Consider the following 11,810-nt stretch of genomic DNA (forward strand, 5'->3'; position numbering starts at 1 on the left):
GTATTGCAGTACCCGTGTTTGCCCGTAGCACAAACGCAAAAAAACTCTGCCTATGGTTATACGCTATTTAAAGTATTAAAATGGTCTTACTGTAATCGGTATAGGGTTACGTATTCACCATATTTTTCACCATTAAATATACTACAGGCCGAGCACATTCCTCCATATGATGTGGTTCCCTCCATGAGGCCTGTGGTCTTAGTTGGCCCATCGCTTAAGGGCTATGAGGTAGGTCCACCCCAATCTCTATGGTGTGTGTCTATGTGTATATTTAGACATGGTAACCAGGGCATCACTTCTAAAGCAAGAGATGTTGGTTTGTCACTGAATACCAGTCATCATCTGCAAGCAGAGTTACCACGGCAACAACCTTCTGGGTACCAACATGCCAGTCACAAAAATGGAGCGTTTGAAATAAGAAACAGAGAAAAAACATAACCATTGTTTAGAAATGAGTGTGACACATTTTTTAAAATGCCCTATTCAGACAATTATCTACTACAACTGGAATTCAACATATTGATACTTTAAGCTTATTGTTCAATCATAATTGCAATCTCCTTTTACATAAACATTGATCAAGACATTCATGCACACTTCTATAAATCAGTGGTTTAGCATATACAATTTTTGCTATATTTGTTAGAGCAGTGGTCTCCCACAGGTTGCCCATACAGAGTCTGTGAGTTGCCCACCAAAGCACATTCTATTAATAGCCTCAATTTTAATATTTATTTACGACATTTTTATTTTATATTAGCTTGGCTTCTTTTATGTTAACATTTAAAACAATGATAAAATATATCAACAATTAAAATAAAATTTAAATTAACAAGTTTTGAGTAGACTATTTAAAAAAGTAGCCCTCCAGATTGTTTTATCCATTGTGGTAGTCCTTGCTTACAAAAAGATTGGAGACCCCTGTGCAAGAGGGTTGGGAGGACTCTGATTGTTGTATATACCAGAAGATATACACTCAATTTATTGAGCGTTTTTCCTTAGCAGCACACACACTGATCAACTGTATAGTCGTAAGTTGCTTTGAATAAAAACGCCTGCAAAAAGCAAATATAAAGTGAAGATATTTTAAGAGCAATGTAAATGGGTCGAGGTTATAATGAGAAATTGGGTCATTTATGAACAGGACTGAGAGTTGTGTGAAGGTAATTTTTACTGCAAGGAATTTTGTGAAAATTTTGTTAAAATCACAAAAATGCAGGTGGGCAACTTTTCTCAAAAAGGCTGGCGGTGAATGAGTTAATTGTTGGTCAGAAATATATTGTTTAGTTGTGATTTTAGCACATGATTTGTTCTGTTTTTCGCTATTCAAGTAGCTGCCCGGAAGCGTTGCAAACATATTTGCTAAAGGGATATTTCTGAAATCTGCATGAGCTTAACTGTAATTAAAGGATTAGTCAATTTTTTTAAATCCAGACAATTTTTCACCACCATGTCATCCAAATTATTGATGTTGTCTTTGTTCAGTCGAGAAGAGATTGTGTTTTTGGGGAAAACATTCCAGGATTTTTCTCATTTTAATGGACTTTAATGGACCCCAACACTCTGAGGAATTTCGGAGGATGAACCCAAGAGCAGACACGGGAGGACAGGACAAGACTTTTATTTTGACAAGGCTGGGGCAAAAACAAAAACCCACGAGGGGGCAAACAAGACCGGAAGCATACAACAATAAGCTAACAATAGACTAGACACGAGACTAACAATGTACTGTACAGGTAACAGTAGACTACACTAAACAGGGTACTCACAAGATTATTCAAACAATGACAGATCTTGGCACAGGTAACAGACTGGTAACATCAGATGGATGAGCACAGAACAATAAAAACAAGGACTTTAAATAGGGAGCAAATGATGAGGACAACAGGTGAAACCAATAGACGAAGATAACAAGGGAGCAAGGTAAAAGAGACAAGACACTGAAAACACGTGACTGGAAACACACATCCAAAGCCACTGGTACTGTCAGAACCCTGCCACTAGAGACTAGATTCTAAACATGACAAGATTCTGACAGGATCCTGACAAACACTTAAAGGAATATTCCATTTTCTTGGGGGAAGAATCCAGATGGTTTGCTCACCACCATGTCATCCAGGGTGTTGGTGTCTTTCTTTGTTCCGTCGAGAGGAGGTTGTGTTTTTTGAGGAAAACATTGCAGGATTTTTCTCATTTTGATGGACTTTAATAGAGTCCAACATTTAATACTTAACGCAACACTTGACATTTTTTTTCAACGGAGTTTCAAAGGTCTATAAACAATCCCAAACGAGGCATAAGGGTCTTATCTAGCGAAACAATTGTCATTTTTGACAAGAAAAATAAAAAATATGCTCTTTTAAACCACAACTTTTCATCTAGGTCCGGTCCAGCGCAACCTAACGTAAATGCGTAGTGACGTAGGGATTGTAAACAATAAACTGACACAAAGACATTAATTAGTATCAGTTGATATACAACAACGTAGGAACGGTCCTCTTTCAACACACTTGTAAACACTGGGGCGGAGTTTCGCGTTCAACCTCTGTGACCTCTTGACGTCATGACGTATTGTGTGGGGTCACGCTGACGCATCACGACTGGATCTAGATGAGAAGTTGTGGTTTAAAAGTGGATATTTTTTCTTTTTCTGGTCAAAAATGACAATCGTTTTGCTAGATAAGACCCTTGTGCCTCGTTTGGGATTGTTTATAGTCATTTGAAACTCCGTTGAAAAAAACTGTTAAGTGTTGATTTAAGTATTAAATGTTGGGCTCTATTAAAGTCCATTAAAATGAGAAAAATCCTGCAATGTTTTCCTAAAAAAACATAATTTCTTCTCGATTGAACAAAAAAAGACATCAACATTTTGGATGACATGGTGGTGAGTAAATTATCTGGATTTTCTTTTAAGAAAATTGAATATTCCTTTAACAGTTTTAATGCAGTTTAAAATTGCAGTTTCAATGGAATCTAAACGATCTCAGGCAGGGCGTGGGGGTCTTATTTAGCGAAACGATTGTCATTTTTGGCAAGAAGGGTGAAAAGTGTGCACTTTTAAACCACAACTTCTCATCTATCTCCAGTCCTGTGGTGCGTCGGTGCGACCTCACGTAGTGCTTCATCACGTCGTGAGGTCATGGATGACGTATGCGAAACTACGCCCCAGTGTTTACAAGTGTGGAGAAAGAGGACCATTCCGACGTTGTTGTATGTCGAATGATACTAATTAATGTCTTTGTGTCAGTTTATTGTTTAAAATGATTCGCAAATGTGCGTTTCATATATGTAACACGTGACCTTTCCACCGCATTGCGCAGTTGCGTGAGGTCGCGCTGGCTCGTCACACAGCCGGAGGAAGCAAAGAAGTTTTGGTTTAAAAGTGCATATTTTTTATTTTTCTTGCCAAAAATGACAATCGTTTCGCTAGATAAGACCTTTATGCCTCGTTTGGGATCGTTTAGAGTCCTTTGAAACTGCATTATAACAGTTAAAACACATTATAAGTGTTGGGGTCCATTAAAGTCCATTAAAATAAGCAAAATCCTGGAATGTTTTCCTCAAAAAACATAATTTCTTCTCGACTGAACAAAGAAAGACATCAACATTTTGGATGACATGGTGGTGAGTAAATTATCTGGATTTTTTTTAATAAAAGAAAATGGACTAGTCCTTTAAGTGAAAAGTGGTGTCAACAGTACTGAACTGAATTATAAATAATAATCCGCCTTTATTTTACCCCTAATTGTTTTTAATGGATTTGTCAGGTAACAGATATGATGCAGAAAGCTCTCTTTGACTTCCTAAAACACAGGTTTGAAGGCAGGTGAGGTCATGATCTTAACCACAGAGTGACTATTTTATGTGTTTGATGTTTATGTAGCAGAGTTTGATTTCACATCTATATCCCGATTACAGGATATCAATAACACGAGTTACTGCAGACATCTCTTTAGCCAAGAGATCTGTGCTGAATAACCCCAGTAAAAGAGCCATTATTGAGAGATCCAACACCAGATCCAATCTAGGTATGTCGTCTGCTGATTTCCTATGGATTAAACTGCACTTTTCTAAATGAAAGTCATTTAATTAAAGGCAGGGTGCACGATCTCTGAAAGCCAATGTTGACATTTGAAATCACCTAACAAACACGCCCCTAGCCCAATAGAATCTGGACCTTCTTTTGATAAACCCGCCCCACACATACGCAAGCCAGGCAACAATGTCGGTTAGACACGCCCCTTACTGCTGATTGGCTACAAGTGTGTTTTGGTACTCGGCCCGACTCCAAAGTGTTTTTTGAAAAATCATGCACCCTGCCTTTAATGTTGGACATGTGCAGTATATATATTCTGGTTTATGTTTGCCGATGTTTAATCGTTGTGTCTGTTTGCTGTCTAACAGCTGAGGTTCAAAGTGAGATCGAGCGGATCTTTGAATTGGCCAGATCCCTTCAGCTTGTTGTCCTGGATGCAGACACAATAAATCATCCGGCCCAGCTCCTCAAAACATCTTTAGCTCCTATTATTGTCCATGTCAAAGTGTCTTCTCCTAAGGTAACAAAGTTACCATCGCATTTGTTCTTTACACATATCTGGCATATTGAAGTAATGACAAAAGTGTTCAATGATGTAATCGTATCTTTATTTATAGTGTGGGTATGTTTACAGGTATTGCAGAGGCTGATCAAATCACGAGGGAAGTCTCAAAGCAAGCATTTAAATGTCCAGCTGGTGGCAGCAGACAAATTAGCACAGTGTCCTCCGGTGAGTTTCCAGAGCACCCAAAGCTCAGAGGTCTGTCATTTACACAATGCACCCAAATGTATAGATTAAAGTCGCATTGGATACTGCCAACTGCATAGATGTAAAATACATTAAGAAGCAGATTTAAAGGGATAGTTCACTTTAAAATGAAAATCCTGTCATCATTTACTCATCCTCATGTTGTTCTAAACCTGTATGAATTTCTTTTTTCTGATGAACACAAAAGAAGATATTTTGAGAAATGATGGTAAACACACAGCAGATAGTGACCATTGACTTCCATAGTAGGAAAAAAAGTATTGTGATAATTGATGAAGGAAATATTTTGGTAAATGATGGAAAGCACACAGTTGACGGTACCCATTAAATCCCATCATATTTTTTATTCCTACTATGGAAGTCTATGAGGATGAGTAAATGATGGCAGAATTTTTATTTTAAAGTGAACTGTCCCTTTAAAGGATTAGTCAATTTTCTTAAAAAATATCCAGATAATTTACTCACCACTATGTCATTCAAAATGTTGATGTCTTTCTTTGTTCAGTCGAGAAGAAATTATGTTATTTGAGGAAAACATTTCAGGAATTTTCTTATTTTAATGCACTTTTAATGGACCCCAAAACGTAACAGTTTTAATGCAGTTTAAAATTGCAGTTTCAAAGGACTCTAAACGATCCCAAATTAGGCATAAGGGTCTTATCTAGCGAAACCATTGTCATTTGTGGCAGGAAAAATAAACAATATGCACTTTTCTCTTCTTCCTCCGGCTGTGTGACGAGCGCCAGGCCAGCGCGACCTCACGTAATTGCATAATGACGTATTTGCGGACCATTTTAAACAATAAACTGACACAAAGACATGAATTAGTATCATTTGACATACAACAATGTCGGAACGGTCCTCTTTCTCCACACTTGTAAACACTGGGGCGTCGTTTCGTATACGTCATCCGTGACCTCTTGACGTAATGACGTATTATGTGAGGTCGCGCTGGCGCGTCACAGGACCGTGGATAGACGAGAGGTTGTGGTTTAAAAGTGCATATTTTTTGTTTTTCTTGCCGAAAATGTAAATCGGTTCGCTAGATAAGACCCTTATGCCTCGTTTGCAATTGTTTAGATTCCTTTAAAACTGCAATTTTAAACTGCATTAAAACTATTAAGTGTTGGGGTCCATTAAAGTCCATTAGAATGAGAAAAATCCTGGAATGTTTTCCTCCAAAAAAAAAAAATCTCTACTGAACAAAGAAAGACATCATCATTTTGGATGACATGGTGGTGAGTAAATTATCTGGATTTTTTTAAGAAAATGGACTAATCCAAAGCCTAAGGCTTTGCATAATTTATATTACATTAACGGACGACATTAATATAGACTAAACTGCACACAGTCCGATTCCTTTCATAAAACATTCACTACAGCACTGTTTCTGCTCCGACCTAGGAAATGTTTGACATTATTTTGGATGAGAATCAGTTGGAGGATGCATGTGAACACCTGGCGGAGTACCTGGAGGCCTATTGGCGGGCCACGCACACCTCCCTCAGCACTCCTCTGAATCCTATACTGGGCCGTAATCTGGGCTCTACTACACTGTCTCCATACCCCACATCTATCTCTGGATTACAGGTGAAACTGTAACGTGTGAAAATCATGCTCATTTTTGTTCATTCATGTTATAGCATGTCCAAAAAGGTGAGAGCAAAAAAGCACAATTTTTATGCGTGTACCTTTAAATGCAAATGAGCTACAACTCATCACTCCCTAACCAACAGACAAGGAGCGCTTTTGGTTACAAATAGATCTGATTCTTGTAAATAGTCTAGGGGTAGTATTTTTAGCCACATTAGTGCTTCCAAACACATTTAGAAAAGCTTTTGGGTAAAATGAACCAATAAGTCAGTGGCCGTGGGCGGGGCTTTGTCTTTGTGATGTCACATTAAAGGATTAGTCCATTTTTTAAAAAAAATCCAGATAATTTACTCACCACCATGTCATACAAAACGTTGATATCTTTCTTTGTTCAGTCGAGAAGAAATTAAGTTTTTTGAGGGAAACATTCCAGGATTTTTCTCATTTTAATGGACCCCAACACTTAATAATTTTAATGCAGTTTAAGGATTTTGTTTCAAGGGACTCTAAACGATTTCAAAGGAGGCATAAGGGTCTTGTCTAGTGGGGCGATTGTCATTTTTGGCAATAAAAATATGCACTTTTGAACCACAGCTTCTTGTCTTCCTCCATTCCTGTGACGCGCCAGCGCGACCTCACGTAATTGCGTAATGACGTGGAAAGGTCACATATTGCATATATGAAATGCATATTGCAGACCATTGAAAAAAAATGTACACAAAGATATTAATTAGTATCATTCGACATACAACGGTCCTCTTTCTCCACACTTGTAAACACTGGGGCGTAGTTTCGCATACGTCATCCGTGACCTCTTGACATGTTGGGGTATTTTGTGGGGTCGCGCTGGCGTGTCACACAGCAGGAGGAAGACAAGAAGTTGTTATTTTTATTTTTATTTTCCAAAAATTACAATCGTTTCGCTAGATAAGACCCTTATGCCTCGTTTGGGATTGTTTAGAGTCCTTTGAAACTGCTATATTAAACTGCATTAAAACTGTTAAGTGTTGGGGTCCATTAAAGTTTCAAAACGGCATTTCTAATGAGACTGCTTTGCTTTGCTTTGGTTTAATGGGAATTAAAAAGAAGCAAAGGGTGGATTTTTTTCATTATGGGATTGTTGTGTTCAAACACTTCCAACACACTTCCAAAAAGTGTATATTGCATAATATGTGCCCTTTAAAAGACAAGCATTACCAGACTGCCATATTTTTACTATTTCTATAGGAAACAGTGATGCGCGGGTCAATGTATAAACAACCCGCACCCGACCGACATTTTCAACTAACCTGCCGCAACTCGGACCGCAAAAAATTATACAGTTTATATATTATTGTACCCGATCCGCTTCCTGTTCTGCATTTTTTTGAAGTAGTAATTGTTTAAAATAGTTAATTGACATCTTTATTTCAAACGACCCGACCGACGGATTGCGACCCGAATATTATAAAAAAAAAATTGGATGACTCGTAACCGCGGGTGACCGCAAGCACCCACTCATTTTGGGACCAACCCTCGCATCACTGATAGGAAATACATCAACACATTAAATTAAACTGCTCTTATCAAGGGATTTCTTATGTTCTTTAGAGTAAAAATATCTGGTGGCGACACCAGAATGCCAGCATCCAAAACATGAACCAACTGACTTTTGTTTTGTTTTCAAGCAGCATATTAAATTGTCATTTTTGACAGGCACAATATTGGCAAAATTGTTAATATTGATGTACTTTCAACAGAGCCAAAGAAATAAAAACAGCAATCACATAAGTGATCACTCTCCAATGGAAAGGCACAGTTTGATGACCTCAGACGAGAACTACCACAACAACGAACGACAAAAAAAGAGTCATAACCGCTTATCATCCAGCTCCCAGCAGAGTCATGACAACTACCCACTGGTGGAAGAAGACTACCACGATCCCTATCCGGACGCGTACAAACCTCACCGAAACCGGGGCTCCCCCAGCAGCTACAGCAACGACTCGCGGCACAGACTCTAGATCAGTACCCAAACCACCACTACTACAGCCAGAGCCAAGAGTTAACTCTTAAGTATATCTAGAAGCCATTTTCACCAAATGTAGTGCAGTGCATTCCCAGGTGCCCATCCATGGGTTGTCTTTACTAAATGCAAAATATTAGCACTGTGGTGTGTGGAGATCTTAGCGACTGACCATCCGGTTTCAAAACAGGTCCCTGCATTCTTACTATTTGTAAGATTTGCATTGGTTACATACAAATGTTCACCTTGAACTTGCTGGCATGCAGGAATGCTTAAACAGACTATTAGCACAGAGCCTTTTGCACGGTTTAAGTAGCCAATGGAAGCAGAGTGTCGTGCATTTACTATTTTTTTGCTCTTTTTTATGTTTTTCTGTGACCAGGCAGCCTCAGGTACGGAGCAGTATTGCTTCACGCATGTCAAAATTCGAGCTGTTTTTGTGACCTAAATGAAGATATCCACTTTTCTAAACAGAATGCAGACGTAGCAACAAGTATTTATATACCATAATGCCCACAGTCCACTTTACACTTAGTAGATAAAAATGGTCCCAAGCTGTCACCAGGGCAGTCCCCTTTAAAATGGTCCTAAAATGTACAGATCTGTAAACATTTTGTACCATTATAGGTGCTAATTTGAACTTTTTAGGTGCAAAGGTGTACTTTTTAAAACTGGGTTACCGTCCCAATGACAGCTGGAGACCATTTTTTTCTGACATTATAGCATAATAGCACCGTTGGTTTGATTTTTTCAGAATTGCTGGGGTGCATAAATATTTCCATAAAGACTTCATATTACAAAATCAAACTGAACGGTCCTTAAAACAGATTTCTTTATACAAAATAAGTTATTTCTTTGGTGTGAAATGTGCCAAATTTACTCCATGTATCCTACTCATGTGTGCCATACATGTTACTCACGATTTGTTCCTCTTTACTGTTTAGGTTTGTCAGACGTTGTCGTCCTGACCTACTGAACATGTGCCTGAACAATAGTAATGTTATCGTTTTTGTGGGTCTTAGCAGGTACACTGGAGGTTAATGTATTTATAAAATATTGGAATTTAATTTAGATCATTAGGCATAGACAAATTAAGATATAATGTAAGACTATAAAAAGAAATGGTTTATTTATTGTTTTTTATGTATTGAAACATGAAATTTTCTTTAGTTATTGGAGCTGTTGCAAAGCTATTTATGCACTGTGTACTTTTTGCTTGTGTAAAACAGCACCAGTCAGGTGTCAGTATTGGCTTTGCATGTGTAAAAGTACTTGGTCGTGCTAAAGGTTTATGAAAATCTGACCAAAAAATGACATTTATTTTTGACTTTGACATTTATCATATATTGTGTAATGAAATTCATGATTTTTTATTATCATCACAGTTACATTTCTGTGTCATCGTAGCAGCAGAGTTATTTATTTGTTTCTACATCGAACCATTATGTTAACTATGTTACAACTGTGCATACTTCATTCATTAAATTAATATTTGGTCATTTTTGAGTGTAAAAGCTGTATGTTTTATGTGAAAAGCTGGATTTTTTAACAAGAAACGTATTAGAAGCCATGAAGAGGTCGCTTTGATCATAATAAACCACTGCATTTGCTATGTGCACAACCAGTAGGCAAAGATTTAGCAGTCGACTGTCAATTATTACAATATAATGTAGCATTTAAAAGCATTTAGTAAATGTTTATTGCTGGAGATGATGGGCCACAAGTCTTTGTTGTTTAGGTAAAGTGTCCTTACTATTCATTTACTGCTACCCCCATTCCATATCATACATGTAAATACTGTAAGGTAGCCTATATGTTTGAGAAAATCTGATTTGTACATATGTTTTCCATATGCATCCAACATTGACATTTTTCTGTGCTATTTTTTTAAAATGTCTCATCGGACCTTCATTTGTAAAAAAAGTACTTTCTATCTTAAATACCACTACCCCAGTAAAGTCATGCACAGATTTCCATTGAACCCTCCTGACCTGGGGACAGATTGTGTTTTTCCTCAGTGAAAGTTTTCAAGTGGCATGTTGATAAAAAAAGAATACAAAATAAATGGCATCACTTTACTATGCAAATATGTACAGTGCTGCATGCTACAGCTTTACCTCCCTCTGCAACTTATTGGTTTAAACAGAAATGTGGGTATTATTTGTGTGGGGTGGTATTTGAGAGGACAGCACACATATCTTTCATTTTGCATCATTAGAGTAAAAAAAACAATGTTTTTAGGAAAATAAATGTTTACAATAAGTGAGTTTAGTTGCATTTTATTTTGTAAAATAAAACTGAATGTAAGAAGCATTGTGTTGAGAATTCCTTTGTGATGTTTAATTTTTCCAAACTCTTTAAGAAATTATATTTCTTATTCAAAAGTGAGGGCCCAGTCTCCTGAAGATGCGTATAAATAGCACGAAATGTAAAACTCGTGCAATACATACGCCAAATTCCACTTTGGCGTGCATATGATACGCAAGTCCTTCCCATTCACTGACTTAAACGGTGCATCTTTTTTTGTCGTTTTATTTATTGGTTTCTCTATTTTTTGCTATTTTTTTTACCATTTTCGCTTGGGTTTAGGGTTAGAACAACTTTTTGTTATATAAATGACATCCTAACCCAAACCCCAACTCTAACCCCAACTCCAAGCGACTATGGCTTAAATATGGACAAAAACATGGAGAAACCTGTATATTAAATAACCTCATTAAGCAAATCTAAAATCTAACCCTAAACCCAAGCGAAAATGGTTTAAAAAAAAGAAAAAAATTGAGAAACCAATAAATAAAACGACAAAAAAGATGTCCCGTTTAAGTGAATGGGAAGGACTTGCGTATCATATGCACGCCAGTGGAATTTGGCGTATGTATTGCACAAGTTTTACACTTCGTGCTATTTATACGCATCCTCAGGAGACTGGGTAGGAATACATATTAAGAATTCATACTGTATATGTACTCGAACAATGTTTGGCCAATAATTATAAGAAGTTTTGTAATTATAATAATAACAGAGTGAACTTAGTCTGTCATAATATTCTCCCACCGGTAAGATATTTAAGCGTCTTGTAGCGCCACCCTCTGGACTGCCTGTGCACGTTCACTACATCTTGCTTTAAAAATATAGTTCACACAAAAATAAAAATTCTGTCATCATTTTCTCACTCTCATGTTGTTACAAACCCCAAACACGAAGGAAGATTTTGAGGAATGTTTGTAACTAAACCCATCATGATGAGCTACATTCACATCCATATTAGGAAAAACGAATACTATGGAAGTGAATAAGGCCCATGAATGGTTTGGTTACAAACATTCCTCAAAATATCTTCCTTCAGAACAAATAAATTTATAAATGTATTTAACAACATGAGAGTAAATGATGACAGAATTTTCGTT

The 11,810-nt window shown here is 37.2% G+C and overlaps 1 protein-coding gene across 3 annotated transcripts in view; it reads left to right on the plus strand.

Moving 5' to 3' along the window:
• cacnb4a (calcium channel, voltage-dependent, beta 4a subunit) overlaps positions 1-9,902 on the plus strand; it is a 33,370-nt gene extending 23,468 nt beyond the window's left edge. For 2 of the 3 annotated variants that reach the window (XM_073855301.1, XM_073855302.1), the window contains 6 exons: positions 148-228; positions 3,768-3,826; positions 3,919-4,028; positions 4,405-4,766; positions 6,210-6,395; positions 8,138-9,902. In XM_073855301.1, the coding sequence (XP_073711402.1) occupies positions 148-228; positions 3,768-3,826; positions 3,919-4,028; positions 4,405-4,766; positions 6,210-6,395; positions 8,138-8,401 (1,062 nt within the window). In that variant the 3' untranslated portion in view covers positions 8,402-9,902. The remainder of the gene's footprint in view (positions 1-147; positions 229-3,767; positions 3,827-3,918; positions 4,029-4,404; positions 4,767-6,209; positions 6,396-8,137) is intronic. The other variant, XM_073855303.1, reaches the window with a different exon arrangement.
• The last annotated feature ends 1,908 nt before the right edge of the window (positions 9,903-11,810 follow it).

Source organism: Misgurnus anguillicaudatus, chromosome 17, assembly GCF_027580225.2.
Source record: "Misgurnus anguillicaudatus chromosome 17, ASM2758022v2, whole genome shotgun sequence".
NCBI classification, from domain to species: Eukaryota; Metazoa; Chordata; class Actinopteri; order Cypriniformes; family Cobitidae; genus Misgurnus; species Misgurnus anguillicaudatus.